The sequence below is a fragment of the Antechinus flavipes genome, chromosome X, assembly GCF_016432865.1.
Source record: "Antechinus flavipes isolate AdamAnt ecotype Samford, QLD, Australia chromosome X, AdamAnt_v2, whole genome shotgun sequence".
In the NCBI taxonomy this organism is placed as follows: Eukaryota; Metazoa; Chordata; class Mammalia; order Dasyuromorphia; family Dasyuridae; genus Antechinus; species Antechinus flavipes.
The window spans coordinates 72230617-72247451 of NC_067404.1; the positions used below are offsets into that span (position 1 = coordinate 72230617).

General features: G+C 35.3%; 1 protein-coding gene across 4 annotated transcripts in view; it reads left to right on the forward strand.

The window, feature by feature from the left end:
- DIAPH2 (diaphanous related formin 2) overlaps window positions 1-16835 on the forward strand; it is a 737850-nt gene that overhangs the window by 194290 nt on the left and 526725 nt on the right. For all 4 annotated transcript variants that reach the window (XM_051967764.1, XM_051967765.1, XM_051967766.1 and 1 more), the window contains 2 exons: window positions 13687-13761; window positions 13842-13911. In XM_051967764.1, coding sequence (XP_051823724.1) covers window positions 13687-13761; window positions 13842-13911 — 145 coding nt within the window. The remainder of the gene's footprint in view (window positions 1-13686; window positions 13762-13841; window positions 13912-16835) is intronic.

Here is a 16835-nt window from a genome sequence, read left to right on the forward strand (position 1 = left end):
TGTGGCTTTCTAGAGAAGATCCAGAATGTAGCTGGAAGAGGAACATAAATATAAAGATAGAAGATCAAGGAAATCAGGAGGGCAAATGCAGAAGGAAGCGGAATGGATATCTGTTATGTGTTTAAAGTATAGGAATAATGCTTGACAGAAAGTTTAGAATTTGAAAGATTCATCATGTAGTCAAAGACAGAATCCACGGAAATCATCTTATTTGGCTGCTTTATTCTACAAAGAAAGAAAATGAGACCCAATGGCTTGAAATGACTGCTTAGTCCAGCTAGGCTCTGGAAGAACTAGGACTGAAACCTGAGTCTTTGATTCCACTTCTGATGTTCTTTGTCCAATTTTATCTGATTGTTGCTTGGTACTTTCCAAATAACAACATTCACCTTGAACAGGTCGTTGTTGGAAAGATGGAATATGTCAATATCTTTTGCATCATTGTCCTTTCCCTATGATCCTCCCAAATAAGCTTCTCTCTGAAAAGAAAGAAATGCCTGCCACTAATGCAAACAAAGTGATTAGTCAAGTATATCTGAGGATCTTTCTATGCATGCCTATACCCATATCTATGCCCATACCTATACTCGTACCCATACCCATATCTGTATCTATACCCATACATCTACACCTACACCAGCATCTGCATTGATGTCATCCTCCTTCTGTAATCCCTTATCCATCAACCAAGGGAAGAAGGCATGCTTCATTATCAGGTTGATCATTACATCATTCAGAACTTTTGTGTATTTTTCTTCAAACATCAAGCTTTTATATTCATTGGGTTCTATTTCTGGGTTCTTTATTTTGTTCCATTATAGAATTTTTTTTTTTTTAACGAATTTATTCTTGTATGCGATGCCCACAAGATAAACCTCCACTACTCAACATGATGTGCCGGGAGCCCCTAGAAACCAAGTTGTGAGCTGGCTCCTGTCATTTGAAGCCCTAAGTCATGAATAACTTTCTGGGCAGATTCAAATCAAGGCCTAGGGAAAGGACCTGAATCTTCTCCAGGATTGCTTCCAGACTGGTTTATTGACCTGTAATCTACATACTGGCTTTTCAGCTCTCTCTGAGGTTAAAAAGTCTCAGGCTAATTTTTTGTTTGTTTGTTTCTATACACCACCCAGAATTGGTTTACATGCTCTGATTCTCCTTTGATTTATCTTGGTACCTGGTTGTGAATGACTCCCAAATTCTGATTGGAATTCTAGCTTAATCCCTTTTGGATACTGGACTTAGGCCCTGATAACCAAAGAGCTTCTAAGGGATCCAGGAGACAAATATTTAAAATATTTTCTGCAATTGAAATTTATGTATTAAATACAAGTATTAAAATTTGGAACAAGATTTTATAGAATTTTCTACGTGCATTATCACCAGCTGATAATTTTTGTTTTGTTCAAATGGGTTGATTATTTTCTCCTCTTAGCTTTCTTTTGTTTAAAGAAGCAATTTCAACTTTGCAAAGAACTTTTAAATTTTTAGTTATCTTTTATTTGTTTCAATTAGAAAAAAAAATTCATCCTCTCACATCTCTTCCCCCTCTTTTTCAAATAAAAAAAAAACATCTTGTTACATACATGTAGTATATAACATATAGTTAAGCAAAACAAATCTCTACATTGGCCATAATCTAAATAAATATATGTCTTATTCTGCATTGAGTCCCTCCCCTTTTTATTGACATGTTTTATCATTACTCCTCTTGGAATCATGGTTGACCATCATACTGACCAGAGTTTCTAATTCTTTCAAAATTTTTGGAATTACCTATTGTTTATTATTCTATGCATTGTTCTTCTGGTTTTATTTACTTTACTCTGCATTAGTTCATACAATTTTTCCTTGAGGTTTTTTTTTTTTTTTTGAAACTTTACCCATCATCATTTTATACAGCACAATAGTATTACATCACATTTATATACTATTCCTTCCAATTTATGGCTATCCTGTCAGATTCTAATTGTTTTCTACTTCAAAAAAAAAACATCCTCCCTTCTTCCTTACCTCCTTTCTCCCTCCTCTTCTTTCCTTTCTCCATCCCTCCCTTCCTTTCCTTTTTCTTCCTGGTTTTTTAAATTTCTGTTCCTTTCTTTCTGTGTCTCTCTGTATCTCTGTTTCTATCTCTTTTTCTGTCTCTCCTCTTTCCTTTCACCCTTTTCTTCTCACTCTCTGGTGACTGCCATGCGTTTCTATACCCAGTGTGCAACTGTATGTGTGTAGTCTTCCCTTTTGCCCAGTTCAGAAGCCCCAACTGCCAGACCCCTTTATATAAATGTCTGTGTACCTTAAATATGTGAGATCATTTCTTTTAACCTTCTTTTCCTTCCCTGTCTCTCTCACCCATAGATTGTATTCCTTTTCTACTTTTTTCCCATTCTTCTGTTAGGATCATAAAGATGTATTGGAACCACTCTAACACCCTTTATGACCTCTGATGATGATAGGATTCACAGGGAACACCTGTACCATCTCTCGTATTTGAATGTAAGCAGTTGTAAGTTAGTCCTTTATCATTATTCCTGTTTTTTTTTTTTTTTTTATGTTTCTCTTCACTCTTGTGACTTCATAGTTTCTACATATCTCTGATCTTTTTATTAGGAATTCTTGAACGTCCTTTGTTACATGAAAGGCCCATTTCCTACCCTCCACCCCTCTGCACACACCCCTATCCCGGTAGAAAGATACTCGTTTTTGTTGGATAAGTTATTTTGGCTATAAACCTATGTTCTATATCCTAAAAGAATACTATCATATTCTTTTATTCTTTATATGCTGTTTTATAATGGTAACTGCACAATCTTGTTTGATCCTGACTGTAGCCCCTCAGTATTTGAAATCTTTGTTTCTGGCCACTTGTAGTACGTCGGCTTGGAAATTCTGAATTTTGGTTACTAGAAGTTTTTATTTTTAAGTTTGTTTCAGGAGTTGAGCAATTAATTTTTTCTATTTCTACTTTAATCTCTGATTTTTAGAGATCAAGGCAGTTTACTTTCATTCTTTTTTTCAAATACATTGTCTAAGCTTTTTTTAGGGGCGGGGTGGAGGGGAGTCATGACATTCAGGTAGTCCTAGATTTTTTTCTCATTTTATCTTTTCCCCAGGCCAATTGTTTTTGCATAAGATACTTTGTTTTCTTTTTTGATTCTTTTGACTTTATTATAATTTTTCTTATTGTCTTATAAGTAATTTATTTCTTTTTGATCCATTCTAATTTTCAGAGACTTTGTTGCTTGGGAGACATTTTCTAACTCTTGTTCCAGGCTATTAATTCTCTTTGTAATTCTTTATTACTTAGCTTTTATTTCTTTTCCATTTTTTTTTTCTTCAGGGGTTCTTATTTTATTGATAAAAACATTTTTTACTCTTCATCTCTTCCAGGAATTCTGTTTGAATTTGTGCACAAGCTATATTTTTTTGAGACTTTCATTGTAGATGTTATTCTTCTAACCTATTTCCTGATTGTACATTTGATGTTAGGGCCAGACTCTGTACTTCTAGTGGGAAGATCTGGGCTTGTTCTGTTGTGGGTTTTTTTTTTTTTTTTGAGTATTGAATATTGTATTATTCTAGGATCTCAGAGGCAATTCACACTGGTGACCTGCAAGCCTTTCTTAGTCCCCAAAGTGGTCTGATGCAAGTTAAAGTCTAATTACTTTTCTGGTCCCCGATCTGTGCTTTGCAAGTTTTTGACCTAGGTTTGGGGTTGATAATGGGGATTAACTACTATTTAACCATTCCATTATGAGCCATTTGGGAAGCCCAGCTACTTCTTAATGACAGAACTACAGGCTCCCTTTTTGTCTGGGATTTTTGTCCTGGTTATTCCTATGCAGACTTTAGAATCATCTCAATTGAGACCTTCCTCTGCTCCTGGAGTTTGTCACATTACTACTATTTAATTCTAACTTGCTTCTCTCATCTTGGAACTTGCAACAGCTCCTTACGATGGAATGCTAGGGGACAGATCCTTCCACAGCCCACCTTGGACTTGTGTACTCTCTGGACTTTGATGGTAATTTGCTCTATTGTTTCTCCTCCTGAATTCTGCTTGTTCCCTCTTGATCTAGTTTTGTGGACCAGTATCTATATTTTGTCTTCAATTCCAATTATTCTCTAGGGCATTCTCTTGTTTCTTTTACTACTATATTCTCTTTCAATTAGTTCCCTTCAGTTTAATTATCTTCTTTATTTTTATAACTTGTATGTGTATGTATATACATATGTTACAAGAATAAACATTTTATATGTGTGCATGCGTACACATATCCATCTCTAGGTTCTGTCAATTCTAGTCTTATATCACCAACCACAGCTAGATATTACAGTGGAGAAAGCATTGGATATGGAGCCAGAAAGACTTGAGTTCAAGTCTGACCTCAGACACTCACTGTGTGACTCTGGCAAGTTATTTCACCTCGTTTACCTCAGTTTTTTCATCTGTAATGTGAGCTGAAAAAGGAAATGTCAAATTACCCCATGATTTTTGTCAAGAAAACCCCAAATTGGGGATAAGAGGATGGAGCATAAATGGCAGAAAAAAGGTCTTGCCTGAACACTCCCACATTTCCCTCCAAACAACTTTTTAAAATGTCTCAAAATGGACTATGGAGTAGCAGAACCCACAGAAGCATAGGCTGAAACAATATTCCAGTTCAAGACAACTTAAAAAATTTGCAGGAAAGGTCTGTTCCATCAGGGTGAGCATAGAGTACAGTCCAAGGCAAGCTGCACTAGTAAAGGGTATACTTCAGCAAACCAACAGCAGGCTTTGGGGTGATTGAATCAGCCACAGCAACTGCTGTACCAGAAACTTTTGGAATTCTCAGTCCACAGATAGTAAGGCATTTGGACAGCTGGTCAGAAGGCAATTATAGGGAACCCTTCGCTTGTTACTGGGTGCAGATCTCTACATGGATTTGGTTTGAAGTTCAGGGTTATAATTCCATGCCCATGGAGGGGAAGTAATAGTACACCAGAGTTTGTGGTCACAAGAGATCAGGGATGTTGGTCACAGTTCCAGGGCAGAAAAAGTGTGCTTGTGGTCTCTCACAGACCAGAAGTCAGGCCAGGAGAGCAAGTGACCATACCTCTCCTTTTGAATTCTCTAGGGTTTTCTAAGTATAAGCATATTGTAAGAAAATAGAATGCTTTCTTTTCAGCCAATTCAATTGACTGTGAAATTAATTTTATTATTTTATCTCCTTAAAGTAGTTAATAATGCTAATCATATTTCCCTTTTTGGTCCAGTGTTTTAGGTGACACACTCAGGATTCAATTACGTGTCCTTTTGGATTATTCATTGTTTTGTATTGTTTGTACATCTTAATTTTCATTCTGGTTAACTGAGATTTGATGAGAATTAGATAGGGACATCCTCAGCTTAATATTTCTTTTATATTAAAAAAATGGCATTTTTGTGTGATTTTATACAGTTCAATTAAAAATTAGTTATAATTTTCATATCCAAAAAGAGAGGACAAAGATTTTTTCCCTTGAAGTTAACAGGTTTGTGTTTTGTAATTTTACCAACTTTCTAAATCCTTCAAGAATCTTGGAAATCCCCTTTGTTTTACTTGATGTTCTAGTGATTTAGGTTGTAAGTGTGAAATTACACACAGGAATAGAAACAACATTATATCGAAATAGCATCCTTTGTAGTGAACACAGATCCCTCTTCCTTGATTTAAGACCTGTACAAACAGTGACAAAGGGCTAATAGGACTAACATTACCTTTCTTTACATGATCTCAATTGCCTTACAGCTCACAGAATTCCTTATGGAAATCCTATTTTTTAATGCTTTCAAAAACAGAGGTGAATCAAAGGAAACTTATTAAATAGTTATAGAACAATTTTGTATTGTTTTTTGTCAATTGTATGCGCAGTGTAATGAATGAATCTGCAACTATCTAACCCCAACTCAGACCCTCTAAGTCTTTTATTTTCAAGTAGTTTTTATATCAGTATTATCTAGAGGAAATATAGTATCTGAAACTTTTGTCTTTGGACAAAGAGTTGACCTATGGCGATACATTCAAGATACCAGAAAATGAAAACTATCTTTCCCTTGGCAGGCTTTTGAAGTTTGAAGAGGATTTTGTTGATTTTTTTTCAGACAAATAACCTTTCAGACACTTTTGTTAAGGATTGGTTTTTATTTATTTTGGTCAGATATATCAGGATAAATTATCCCCTTAAAATAATGACAAAACCCATCAAAGTTTGAGAATTTTCTTGATTAAAATGTCATGTACACACGAAAATATGTCATTTGTGGTCATTCTTTTTGCTTGGAACATGAATGACAAATTGGTCTTAACTTAGTATTATGGTGAGATATCTGAATGTTGAGGTAGAGACTTAGTTTGGAATAATTGTTTTGCCCCTTCCTAATTATAATTTCCTTAAATAGTGATATCTTTAAAAAACAACAACAATAAAATCCTTTAATTCATAATAAGCTCTGTGATATTAGCAGTAATGTGACTTGCCCAAAATCAAATTCATTGAAAAGCAACATCAGTGCTTTACAGGTAAATTTTATGGGAGATCAAGCAATAATTAAACCCTGTTGCCATAAAAGAAAGCCTTTGGAGACTGAGTGACTTAGGGTTTTCATTCTATTATAGTTATCAAAATTATGACACGAGTCTCAAAAGAAATAGCAACATAAGTAAGGGGTGATTTTCTAGAGGGAAAATTGCTATAACCTTTGAATAAGTAATTAATATTGTAGAATGATAGTTCTCTTCTACAGTTCCATGGGGTACCAGATTCATTCTACCTTTATTAGGAAAAAAAACCAAATAGCCATATCATAAGGTGGCTTCAGGAATTTTTCCAGAAAGTAGTTTTTATGGCCCTATGTCAACTACTGAATCTGCATCTATAACATGGGAAGATAATTGACACTCATAATGATAATTGTGAGTCTTCAAGAAAAGGATTAAATCATGTACAGATTACCTCTTTCAAGAAAGATAGTATAAGATGGAGCTGAGATGGTGGATGAGGTACAGCCCCTCCAGTGAACTCTCAATATTTCTTTTTTAGCAATGCCTCAAATTAAATTTAGAGTGGCAGAACCAACAAGAAGTCAGGGAAAGACATTTTTCTCACCTAAGAAAACTTAACATTAGGAGAAATCCTGTCATATAGAAGGCCTGTCCATACATGCAGCAGAAGCTATAGTGAACACAGCAGCAAATTCAGGACCTCTCAATTCAGAGATGGCAAAGGGCTTGAACAGCTGGTCAGAAAGAGATTACAAGGATCCTTTGTTGGCATTGGGTACAACTAGAACTCATTAGCAGTTCTATTGCTCATATACATTTCTGGGTAACATTTCCATGAAGGAGAGGAGTGCTGGAGTTGGTCATAAGAGAGTGGGGTGCTGGTCATATTTCTAAGGCAAAGAGAGCACTAGTGCTTGCAGAAGCAGGAGACCAGAGGTGCTTTTTAGGTAAAGATTCTGAGAACCCTGACCACACCTCTCTCAGCAGCACACCATCATTCAAACACTAAAAACTTGCAGATCCCTCTAACTAATTCTGAAAAAGGCTGCACAAAAAAGTCTGATGCTTGGTCTAATGCCTTCCCATCACCCTGATGAGCAGAGGCCAACTTTAACATAAAGTTCAAAGTAAAGAAATAGGCTAGAAAAATGTGCAAGCAAAGAAAATAAGGAAAAAAAAATTTATCATAAAAAACTAGTAGGTGGTAGGCAAGATGAACACAGCGAATATAGCTTAAAAAAAAAAAAAAAAAAAACCTTTCAAACAGAAATGCTAATTGGAGCCAAGCCCAGTGAGAATTCCTGGAAGAGTTAAAGAAAGAAGAGTGGTAGAAGAAAAAAATGGAAAAAGAAATGAGTAATACAAGAAAGTTATGGAAAGAGAATTAACAAGTTGGTAAGAGACACAAAAAATACTTAATAATAGCTGAAAAACAAGATTGGCCTAATGGTAGAAGAGTCACTAAAATCCACTGAAGGGACCATCTTAAAGGCAGAATTATCCAAATGGAAAAGGAGGTTTAAAATCTCATAGAAGAAAAGAATTCCCTGTAATTAGAATTGGGAAAGTGAAAGCTAATAATTTCACAATACATCAAAAGACATCAATACAACAAAGTCAAAATCATGGAAAAACTAAAAGAAAATGTAAAATATTCCATTGGAAAAACAACTGAGTTGGGAGATAGATCAGAGAGAGATAATTTAAGAATTATTGGATAATCATGAAAAAGGGAAATTAAGAGAATGCCCATCTATTGGGGAATAGCTAAATAAATTCTGGTATATGAGTGGAATTCAATTGTTCTATAAGAAATGGTGAGCAGGAAGATTTCAGAAAAACCTGAAAAGACTTAATGAATGGATACTGAGTGAATTAAGCAGAACCGAGAGAACATTGTACACAATAACAACATTATCATCTTGTCAGTAATACAGTGATCTAAGACAATTCCAAAAGTCTCATGTAAAACATTTTATCCACATCCAGAGAAAGAACTGTAGAGTCTCAAAGCTGATTGAAATACACTGTTTTCACTTTTTTTCTTTGTTTTCTCTTTTTTGTAATTTTTTTCCTTTTATTCTGATTCTTTTTTCACAACATCACTAGTAGGGAAATGTTTAATATGATTATACATGTACAACCTATATCTGCTTGCTTGTCATCTTCAGGAGCGGGCAAGGAAGGAAGGGAGGGAGAAAATAATTTGAAAATCAAAATCTTATAAAAGTGAATGTTGAAAACTTTAAAAGTTTTTTTTTTTTAAACTGAATTATTGGATTACTTGAAATGCATGATCAAAGAAAGAGCCTAGACATATTTCAAGAAATTATCAAGGAGAACTACCTTGATATCCTAGAACCAGAGGGTAAAGTAGAAGTTGAAATGATTCACCAATATCCTCCTGAAAGACATTGCACAGTGTCAGGAAAATTATAGCCAGAGCTCTGTGATGAAAGAGATAATACTTCAAACCTCCAGAAACAACCTATTGAACTACTGTAGAACCAAAGTCAAGATCACATAAAATTTAGTAGTTTCCAAAATAAAGGACTGGAGAGCTTGGAATATGACACTCCAGAGGGCAAAGGATCTAAGATTACAATCAATAATTACCAGCTCAGCAAAACTGAGTATAATCCTTCAGGGGGAAAGGTGGATCTTTAGTTAGTGAAAGGCATTCTTGATGCAAACACTAAAGCTAAATAGAGAACAATTGACATTCAAACTTAAGACTGGAGTTAGTATCTAAGGGTAAACAAAAGAGTAATCATAAGGGACTCAATAAAGTTAAATTAATTCTGTTCCTACATGAAAAAATGATACTTGTAAATCTTAGGAACTTTCTTAGTATTAGGGTGGTTAAAAAGAATTTACATTGATAGAGGGCTTGGTTATGAATTGATTATATTGAAGTGATTCCCCCCCCCACTTCCCCCCCCCCCAAAAAAAAATGAAGGGTAAAGAAACAGATACATTGTGAGAAGAGAGAAACAAAATGGGGAATATTTTTCATGTAAAAGAGGCATGCAAGGAAAAAGCTTTTACAATGGAGGGGGAAGTGGTGGTATGGTGGCCAGTGCTTGAACCTCACTTTCATTGTAATTAGTTCAAAGAAAGAAGAAACTGAAGTCAAAAAGGCAGGGGTAACACTAGGCAATATTAGAGAAAGGAAAAGCAAAAGTAGACCTAATTAAGAGATAATCAGGGAAACTACATTTTCCTAAAGAGTACCACAGGCAATCAAGTAATAGAAAGTCATTTGAACCAAATTTTTCTGATAATAGCCTCATTTCTCAAGTATATATTGCCTATAGAACTGAGTCAAATTTATAAAAAATAAGAGCATTCCCCAATTGACAAATAGTCAAAGAATAAAAACAAGTAATTTTCAGAAGATATCAAAACTAGTCTTATGAAAAAATGCTTTAAATCACTATTGACTAGAGAAATAAAAATTAAAAGAGCTCTGATGTACCAGCTCATTCATACATATCAGAAATGACATGCTAGAGGGAAAATATATATATAAGCTAATGAACTTTTGGTGGAGTGGCAAACTGGGCCCACCATTCTAGAGAACAATTTAGAATTATGCCCAAAGGGCTATAAAACTGTGTGTATTCTTTTACCCAGCAATGCCATTACTATTTCTGTATCCCAGAGAGATTTTAAAACAGGAAAAGAACGTTTATGTACAAAAATATTAATAGCAGCTCTTTTTTGTGATGGCAAAGATTTAGAAATTGAGGGAACACTCTTCAATTTGAGAGGGCTGAACAAGTTGTGGTGTATAATTCCTATGGAATACTATTGTGTTATGAGAAATGATGAGGAAGGTCGTTTGAAAAAAATTGGCAAGATCTATTTTTTGTTTTTGCAATAATACATTTATTTAAAGGTTCTATCAAATATTCCTACTATTCTGATTAGTCTTTTAATTGAGGGAAGGGAAGATGGCAAACCGAAAGAGCTCATTTGTCTGCAGAAATGACATGTGGACTCTTGACATATTCGTTCACTTCCATGATGTATTTGTCACGGGAGAGGCGTTTGCCTTTGCATTTCCCCCACAAATCCCGCCAGGGAGGAATTTTGGGGTCCACGTGGCAGAGTTTCAGCGGGCAGGGCCATCTTTTCTATTTACAGTTGACAGGCAGGATCTTCCACTCTGTATGGCTTGTAAGACTTCTGACAAGTTCTGCCCAACTACTTAAAGCAGAGCTTCTTGGTGCCCTGCCCGCTCCACGCATAAGCAGTCTCTTGGATGCTGCAGGCTTTGCCGTGACAATAGCCGTATTTCTGCTCCAAGAAGTGGAAGCGCAGCCGCGCCTTGCTCTGCCCGAGGCGCTGCGGCCGGGGGTGGCGGGGTAGGGAGGCCCTCCGGACTTCCCCGGTGTCCTCTGCCGCCTTCGGCAGCTCCGGCTCCACCGAGCGGCTCGTAGGCGGGCTCCGCGGCCGACCTGCCTCCTAGCTGCCAGCCTACGCCCTCATCCTCCCTGCCCCCGCCCTCTTGGGCCGCGAGGCCGTTCTCCTCCTCCACGTGGCCTTCGCCTCCGGACACCTGCGCGAGGGCAGTGAGAGGGATGCGTGAGGCCACGTGTGAGTAAACAGCGACTGCGCCGAAGGTGGGGCGCGCGGGACGGGGCCTCGGGCTTCCGTTAGCGCCGGAACCGCCTTGAGCTGTGAGGTAGTCGCCCGTCGGGCTGCCGAAGGCCGGCCACACCTGCCAAAAGCTGTATGAATGGATGCAAAAAGAGATGCGAACAACTGGGAGGTCATTGTACGCAGTAGTTCCAATGTCATAATGAAGAACTGCTCTAATACTAGTAGAGAGAGGGAGAGAGAGGAAGGAAAAGAGAGAGGGGGTGGAGGGAGGGAGAAAGAGGGAGGAAGGGAGGGGAAGAGAGAGGAAGAGAGAGAGACATACAGAGAGGAGGGAGACAGAGAGAGAAAGAGAGAGGGAGGTGAGGAGAGAGGAAGAGATTAACTCAGTGCAAATTTAAGTATATTTTCCCCACTTTATTCTTGCTTTTTTTTTTTTTTTTTTTTTTGAAATATGGCTAATGTGGAAATAGGTTTTGCATGATTTCACATGCAGTACTGCTTGTTTTCTCAGTGGGTAGACTGAGGATGGAAGAAGAAAAGGAGGGAGAGAATTCAGAACACAAAATTTGAAAATAAAAGAATGCTACAAATCAAGAATATTAAAATGTTTTTCAAAAAAGAGAAGATTTGGTAACTTATAGCACATTTAGAAAGAGTTACATAAAAATGTTATCTAAGGGAAAAGCTGATTCAAAGGCGATAAAATTCTGAATGAAGTGACATCTTGAGGACTGGTATTTTTAATTTTTGTCTTTGTATCCTCAAATCTGAAGCCATGCCTGGCATATGAAAAAACACTTAATGCTTTTTCATTCATTCTTTGCAAGGCAATAAATGAACATTGTGCTATATTATCAAATATCTACAGCAAGACCGATGGTCTGAAGAGATATTCCAATGTGGCATTAAGATATAAGTGCTAAAGTATAAAAATAAAGTATAAGAAAGGTGTTGTTGGCCTAAAGTCAAAAAAATATTTGACTATTAAATGCCTAGTTAGATACTAAGAAATGTATGTGTATGTTAAAGGTATAACTTGAGCCCAAGTAATCCTGATGCTGAGATTTGGCCTCTAGCCTTTTTACTGTGCTTCTTACATGTTCAAATGGATCCATCATCTCGTTTATTTGTGAGTTTCCTTCCACAATGTCACCCACTGAAATTTTTTTCATTTAATTTTTGTTTTTTCAGTCTACAAAAATCTTACTTTTTTTTCTCTTGTTCCTCTACTTAACAGTGGAAAAAAAAGAAGGAAAGAAAAAGTCAATTTAACATGTATATTCAATTTAACTTGTATATTCAAGGAAAACCAATTCCTACATTGGCTGTGTCTAAAAATATATCTTGTTGTACACCTTGAGTCTATCACCACTCTTTTAGGAAGTAGGTCTCATAATGTATCCCTGGTCTTCTGGAATCATACATAGTCATTGTCTTGATAAGGATTCTTAAATCCTTCAGAGTTATTTGTCTTTGTGGTGGAAGGCATCTCTTTGTTTTTCTCTTGGGTATGGCTTTCCCCAGTCTCCCCTCTTCCATCAAGTTTTCTGGATGTGCACCCAGGTAGAGAATTGGGAAGTGGGAATTTAAGCCCAGCAATGAGTCATAATATGCAAGAAGCAGGCAGAAGGTATCAGAAAAAGCTTTGATATGATATAAAAGCATGGATAAAAAACAAACATGGTGACATTTAGGAATATCCTAAAGTGGAATGGGCTTCATCGAGTGACAGAAGGTTGCCCTTCAATAGATGTTTTCAGGCAAAGGATAGGTTATCTTCTAGAAGATATATTTTAGATGTGATTTTTTTTCTATGTATGGGATAGATTAGCTGCTCTCTGGTTCCTACCAGCTGTTATATTCTATGGTTCTGTAATAGAGCTGGCAAAACCAGGTATCTTAGTTCTTAAAATTTTCTGTTTTTTTTTTTTTTTATTTTGATTAGGCAACTGAAATAATCTTAAAATGTAAAAAGTCCTAAACTTCAGTTTTGTAGCAACTGCTTTTGCATAATTTAGAACAAATTAAAGGAGTAGCATTGGGTAATATTAAATATTTCATAAAATGAATCTTTTTTTAGCCAATATCATCCTTTAGAAGTAATTCTAAAAACGTATTTATGGAGATTTCATTTCTTCTTCAAAGCATTGCTCTTTAACCCCTTTCACATGTTTATCTCTTGTACTTGTTTCCCACACGATACCCTTTGTGTATTTATCCAACTATCTTGGGGTGGTTTTTTCATGTGAATATTTTGTTAGTAGCATGATTTTCTGGTTCTTTTAAAACATAATTTTCAAATTTCTTAAAGTGATATAATTTCAATTTTAAAACCCTTACTTACCTGTGTGTTTGAAGCTACTCTAATGGTACATTTTAATTGAGAATATTTTCATTTTATAAGTCTATAAAAATGCTATATTGAAACTTGATATAAATTGAAGGTGGAAAAACACTCAGGCACAATCATTTTCCTATCATTTAAAATCCTGACTTTGTTTCAAATTGTTATTTCTTTGAAGTTGCTTACTTTTTGGTTTTGTTTGTCTTACAGCTGGGTTAATAACTTTGGCCATGAAGGTCTTGGAGTCTTGTTGGATCTATTAGAGAAGCTTCTGGATAAGAAACAGTAAGAATAACCTATTTTCAAAAATTATCAGTGGAGGAATTTTTAAAAAGCAGTGTAAAGTATTTCTTTTTTATATTTAGGCAAGAGAATATTGACAAGAAGAATCAGCATAAACTTATTCAGTGCCTGAAAGCATTTATGAATAACAAGGTAATATGAATTTATATCTGTCTCTGATTTTCTTAACGTGTCTTCCTTAAGGAATTTTGATACATAACAATCTTCACAGATATAGTCACTTTATAAAAGGTTCCAGTATACTGTGCTTCCTTACAAATTTAATTTAGACTCTCCCCTTTTAAGGTTATACTTTGACCAAAATGTAATTATTGTTTCATTTTTTAAGGACATATGTTTTCAAGTGACATACATAAATGAATCTATGTTGCTCTCATTTCAGATAATCCTTTTTATAGTAATGAATTAATATTTGTGAAAAAAATAAAATGTATAGCCAGTAATATTTCTAGACCCAGATTTTTGTTTATGACTTCATGAGGTGGGGGATAGAGGGTGGAGAGAAGCAAATCAAAGTTTATGGATCCTTACATTTTCTGTTGGCTCATTTGTCAGGACCATTGCTGCTTTAATACTTTTCTGTTTCAGATGTTAAATTGATGGCAGTGAGTTAATGGGTCCTTTCTTGGAAAGAATATTTCTAAAAGATTTGGGGAAGGAGGAGCTGGAATGAGTGGTGATTGCATGTATATGTCCAATGCAAATTACATTTTCATTGCTTAATGGATTTGAAAGAAATATTTGTCTTTTTAAAAATAGTCTAGACTTTTAGTAGTTTGAAAGAGAAATATAATTTGTTTCTTTTTCCACAGGCCATTTTAAAGTTATTGGCTTGGAAACTATTTGCTCTCTATGCCTATAGGTGAAATATCATTGACTAATTCATTTAATTACTTAATTCCCTTCAGATGGTGTTTTAATAATCTCAAAATACTTAATAGAAATAAATAATTGTAGTGATAACAATGAACTTGCCAAGTGTGAAATATAACTATTAATAACTAATGCAATAAGATAGTCCATTTAAATAATCTGTAAGCAGTGTTCATAAAAAGCAAAGTTTTTTTTTTTTTATGTGTATTAAGACCACTGTAGCAACAAAGACGATTGCAAAGAAATGAGAAATCACAATCGAGCACAGAATTTCTCTCCTGATAGGTTATGAATGGCCCTTTCAGAATCGTGGATAGCAAATTCTCCCTGTCATGATTACAAACCAGTTTGCTCAACTCCTCTGTATGTTTTGGCACATTCATATCTAAATAAATGTTAAAGAAAGCACTATTCTCTGTATATTTGGGGGCTTTTGTTCCTTTCTGTTCAGCCAGTAGTTGATTACATTAAAAATACATTCTTCTTGGCCCAGGAAAGTCTGGACAGGAAGAACTGTTTTCCATCATTTGTACTGACTGCTACCAAATTTCTCTACTTTTTTAGAATTCCTGGATAGTTTTAATCAATAAAAGTTTACATGTCAGAAAATGAGTGTCATGTCCCTTTCAGCAGCTTTTTTCCCCTCTAAAAAGTTATGTTGACATATTACAGTTTGAAAGCCTTATAGACACAGCCCTTTGTCTGAGGTGATGCCAAGTACAGTATATTTTAAGTTGAAATAGTTTTTTCTCAGTTACTATGTAGTCACTTAATATTTTGATTTTATTTTAATTCTAATACTCGCATTTTCAAATTGATCTTTGGTCTCTGATGCAGTTATTCTTTTCAGTGATGCCATGTTGAACCCATTCATGCCTGCCTTTCCTATATGACTCTTATCCCTGTCCCCATTATATTTAACCCAAAGACAGAACTTCATAGTGGATATGTCAGCTTTTCAGTGCCCTAGGAAGCTCTCTAAGACAAGCATTGATCTGCATCCTGGTAGAGGGCCTTTCCTCATTGAGAATTCCCTATACCAATGAAATTTCAGGTCTAGTTCAAAACATACTTTTCATTTAGCCAAGTCTTATTGTGATGATACTCTAGGAAACTGATTGGAATTTAAAATTATATCATGTTATAGCTTATATTGCACGATGAAGTTGTAGTTTTTAAATCAGTGATTTCAACATCAACTTTTTTTTCAATTATACTAGTGAAAGAATCACTGGAAAATTAAATTGATTCTCTCTCTGATTTTTAGTTTTCTTTAAAACACTTTAACTTTAGTAACTGCCAGTGACTCATTCATTTTGACCTGTACTTTTTTACCTGCATATCTCTCTTTACTCTGCCTTTTCTCTTACTACTTACCTCCTCCATTTCCTTTTTAAACTTTCTCTATTCCTTACTACAGATGATCTGTCTGTAAAATCATTGGTGAACACTGCAATGTTTAGATTTTTGCTATTAAAAGTTACTCTGATGATAATTGTGCTTTCTTGAATGCTCACATTGGGCTTCACAGTAGCGTGTGGGAAGTCTTAGACATGTTCAGCTTTATGACAACCATACTTTTGGGGAGTTTTTTTTTTTTCCAATTTCTTTTTAGTAATTTTTTAATGGACTTATTAGTCATCAACAAGCACGGACACTTTTATTTATAAAGTATAATGAACCATGAATATATCATGTACAAAATTTTTTTGTGTTTGGTTTACATTTAATATGATAATTCTAATGCTGCTCCTTGCCTAGGATTCTTGTTGAAAGTTCATCTATTCTTTTGTTTGTATTTTTGAATGTTTCATCGATTCTCATTTCTTCTTTCTATGTATTGCTATTATTACTCTCCACTCTCCCAGTGTTATGTGAATGTGTCAGTTGTTTTCCTGGTTCCACTTCATTCTGTTAGCCATCTTCCCAAATTTCTCTGAATCTTTTCTGTTGGTTTGTCTTATAGTAAACCATATTTCATTACATTCATTTGCTTTAATGTGTTTAGCCATTCCCCAATTAATGAGAATCTGAGCATTCCAATTTAAACATTTTATTGTGTTTCTTACTGATAATTTTAACTTTAAATTCCAAATATCCACTGTCATACTCAATGACATAGGTAGAATGATTTCTAAAAAATCTTAACTATCTATCTGTCTGTCTCTCTGTCTGTCTGTCTA